Consider the following 3898-nt stretch of genomic DNA (forward strand, 5'->3'; position numbering starts at 1 on the left):
GAATGAAAAAAAAGGTACAAAACCACTCCATTTTTGGAGTAAAATTCACTCCGGTAATCCTTACTCCGTTTTTGGAGTAAAATGTACTCCTATATCTTTTACTCTTTTGTTGGGGTAAAAATTTACTCCAGTATTGTTTAGCCCTCCTGTGGTGTAAAATTCACTCCAATACAAGAGTAGAGTTTATCCTTCTATTGGAGTGAATTGAACTCAATCAAACTGTTTAATGAAGATCTCCCACAGAGGTCTACAAAATTTGTATTCTGACCGTTTAGGAGCTGAGAATCTTCTTATTGAACGAGAAGAAAAAAGTCGGCCAAATGACAAGGTCACGTGACATAGCAAGCAAATATTCGCTCAATTTTGAGTTTCATAAGTCAGTTGTGAAAGAGAAGGAGTATAGAGAGGATATATGACGGTTATTAACTCGTCAGTTTGGTTCTGGTTAGACGCTGGATCTCGAAGTGGAAAATCGAAAAAGTTACAGAAAAAAAAAGCAAAACAAAACACGAAACCTTTTACTTAAAATTGATCTCTTCGCGACGTTTCTACACGGACTCAAAACGGAAATCATGTCGGTTAACGAAACGGATTTGAACAGTTTTCGAGACTTTAAAAAGTATACGATCGAGCGAGTAGACTTGGTTTTTGCTGTTCTGTATTCGTTGCTGTTGATTGTCGGGTTCACAGCAAACTGTCTCGTTATAACTGTGGTTCGCAAAACAAAAAGTATGCACACGACTACAAATATTCTTCTCGTCAACTTAGCTGTCAGCGACATTGTCATTCTACTTTGGTGCCCAAGAACCTACAGCTTTGTTTTTTACCCCATACATCCTTCAGGAAAAACTGGCGATTATATTTGCAAAATGTTCACAGGCAATGTTATCATAATTGTGGCAATAGCCAGCTCTGTCCTAACACTCTCCGTTCTGGCCATAGAACGCTACCACGCACTGATGAGGCCCATGAGGACGGAACTTCGACTAACCATTGAACATGTTAAATACGTTGTCTTTTTTATTTGGATCGCAGCGATCTCAATAAGCTTTCCGAATTTTTCAGAAAACAAGTACAGTCAACGATATGGAAGGTGTGTATGTCCATTCAGTTTGGAGTGTGCTTCTTTACTTCGCACTCATGTTATTTGTACTGTTGTATTTTTGGGTTTCGGACCGGTTGTCATTTTTGCGTACTGTTATTTCCAGATCATCCGAGGGTTATTTTTCGGTCACACTGTCTGTGCGGAGGCGCCTTCGGGCAGCGGAGATGATCGTACCAAACAGCGGCTAACTAAACTCTTAATAAGCGTAACAGCCGCGTTTTACGTTTTTTTTATTCCGTACGGCTCCTTTATTCTATACATCGCGCTAGAAGACCGCAGCAAACTTATCTCTAACCAGGAAACGCTGTCTCTTCTCTTACGTGTGTTTGAGTTTTTGATGTTCTGCAGTTCCTGCTTAAACCCAGTTCTTTACGCGTTCCGCAGCTCAAATTACCGGGATGGTTTCAAGGCAGTTTTCACCAAACACACTGCCATCCACTCCAGTAGATTCGCATCTGTACATGTTGTGCGCAACCGCGACAATCCTGGAACTGGATTAGATGTTTAAGACTTGCGAAGTATTTAGCAGCGAATTCGAAGTTAGTTTGTTTCATTTGAAGGTATGATCATGCATGACAGCCTCTTCAACAAAAAGACACGAAGGATTTTTTAGATTGGTCAATATTTCCTGCCCACGTACCCGCACAAAAGAAGAACTTCAATTGTAAAGCACCTAGAGCTTATTTGCCTTCCAACCGATACACAGGAAAAAAGACATAATTTTGTTTATTATTGGGTATTTGAGAGAATGTTTAACACATATTAAATGAAAGGTGTTACAATTGAACCCACTGGGAACTTGGAAAAATCCGAGCCCCAGATGGGATTCGAACCCGCGATTCGTGGGTTCGAATCCCATCTGCGGCTCGGATTTTTCCGAGTTCCCAGTGGGTTCAATTGTAACACTTTTCATTTAATATGTATTGGGTATTTAAAAGTTTTTTGCTTTTCTTTTCTTTTTCTGTTTTTTTATGAGTTTTTGTTAATTTCGTATCACGGTAGGTCATTAAATTGTACAAATTTATGTGTAAAGAAGGTTTTAGTTTGCATTTAGTGGGCTAACATCACTGGCACCGAGGTTTCTTTATCAACGGTGATGAATTTATGTAACTTTCTACTTTCTATGTTTTAATCCGGCTTCAGTTGAGTTTGACTGTGAAAACGTTCAACATAAATCATGATAGTGACAAATTATTAATATTCCTTCCCCAATATATTTAATCAGTGAAACTAAAGTGGGCCGGCATTTGAAGCTTTCAATTAAAGCGGAAGGAAAAATCGTAGAAGGCGTTTGTATAGGTAATCACATGATTTCGAGTGCAATTTGGAATAAATAAGCACGAGTAAATTTTTCAAAGGCCAACAAAAGTGCACGAGCCCGTAGGGCGAGTGCACTTTGTGGCCTTTGAAAAATTTACAAGTGCTTATTTATTCCAAATTGCACGAGAAAAATCATGTGATTACTTCTTAATAATATACACGAAAAACATAACTACAACAAAAAAATTTTGACAGGGCGCGCTTTTTTTTAGTTCATTCAACTGATTGGCTGAAACAAATTACAACGTTTGTCAAATGCAAACTTACAAGACCGACACTTTCAAAATCATTCAAATTAGAACTTGGAAATGTGTGAGGACTGATTTAAAACCTTTCAAGCGTTTTAAATTTATGTAAAGAAAACTCGCTTTACAATAATTAGGAAAAGTAAACGTTCAATCAGAATCATCCTCAATAATGAACGCTCGGCGTTTACAAGAACTGGGCTGTCGTTTTGAAATCTCAGGAGCTCGCTTCGAGCGGCCAATGATGAAAGACACTTGACAGTTGTTGAACGTGTTCATCATGGTCTGTTCCTGGGACCTCATCATGGTTGGATTTACAGAGAAATTCTGAGTTTGAAAACCTGAAAGTGATGGTGGGAATTGGTTTTCTTTCGTCGCTGTCATCGATGGGCCGGCCAATGTGTGTGGTACTGGCATGTTCGTGTTTACCGGAGCGAGTGGAGCCGCAGTTGTCGTGATGTCGGAAACTGCCATTCGCTTTTTCTCAGCACCGGGGTTTTCATAATTCCGTTTGGATATTGCACTGGAGAGTCGTCGTTGTTCTTCCTCGTCGGCTTCATCGTAATCGTCAAGGGATTGTACGCTTCGGTGGCCTGTGACCTTCACTATATCTGAGCGTTCAACGTTTGCTTTCTTTAGCTTGCTCACTGTTGTCTTTCTAGCACTGTGATTCGTAAATTTTTTGTGACTTTCTTCAAGGCTAGTACCCGCCACAGTTGTTTTCATCATGTTGCTAATGGTGTTTACGCCCATTGGTTGAGTTTTGAACCAGATGTTGTCATTCAGTCTTCGGTTTCTTTTGATACTGAGGTAGAAAGGACCTGACCATCGCATGTTAAGTGGTCTTCGCTCGACAAACTGCTTGAAGAGAGCAACCGGACACCTTTCTCCTCCAACAGAGAACATTCGTGGCTGAAAATCTCTGTTCTTGCTCTGCAGTCCGCCCTGTCTGGTCTTCGTTGGACCTTCGGTAAACTGCACGAACTCCATACCTTCGTCATTTTTGCAGAGTTGAAAATCTTCCATTTTCATTGCGTGGTGCTCTTGACGACCGCGGAGACCAAAAAACTGCGTCAAAAGCCACCACATAGAAGAAATAAGCGCTTCTGGAGTTTTGGAGCCAAATTTTTCTCCCTCCCACAGCACCTCCTCTTCTTCCTCAGTTAAACTTCTGGCTTTATTTGGACGTTTGCCCATACCGGATTGGCGAAGTTGCCGAGCTTTCCCC

At 40.6% G+C, this 3898-nt stretch overlaps 1 protein-coding gene across 1 annotated transcript; it reads left to right on the forward strand.

Annotated features, from left to right (window-relative positions):
• Positions 1 to 572: 572 nt before the first annotated feature.
• Positions 573 to 1613, forward strand: LOC138002467 (QRFP-like peptide receptor). The gene has a single exon (XM_068848504.1). The coding sequence runs from the start codon at positions 573 to 575 to the stop codon at positions 1611 to 1613; it is 1041 nt and encodes a 346-aa protein (XP_068704605.1).
• The last annotated feature ends 2285 nt before the right edge of the window (positions 1614 to 3898 follow it).

Source organism: Montipora foliosa, chromosome 5 (assembly GCF_036669935.1).
Source record: "Montipora foliosa isolate CH-2021 chromosome 5, ASM3666993v2, whole genome shotgun sequence".
NCBI lineage: Eukaryota > Metazoa > Cnidaria > Anthozoa > Scleractinia > Acroporidae > Montipora > Montipora foliosa.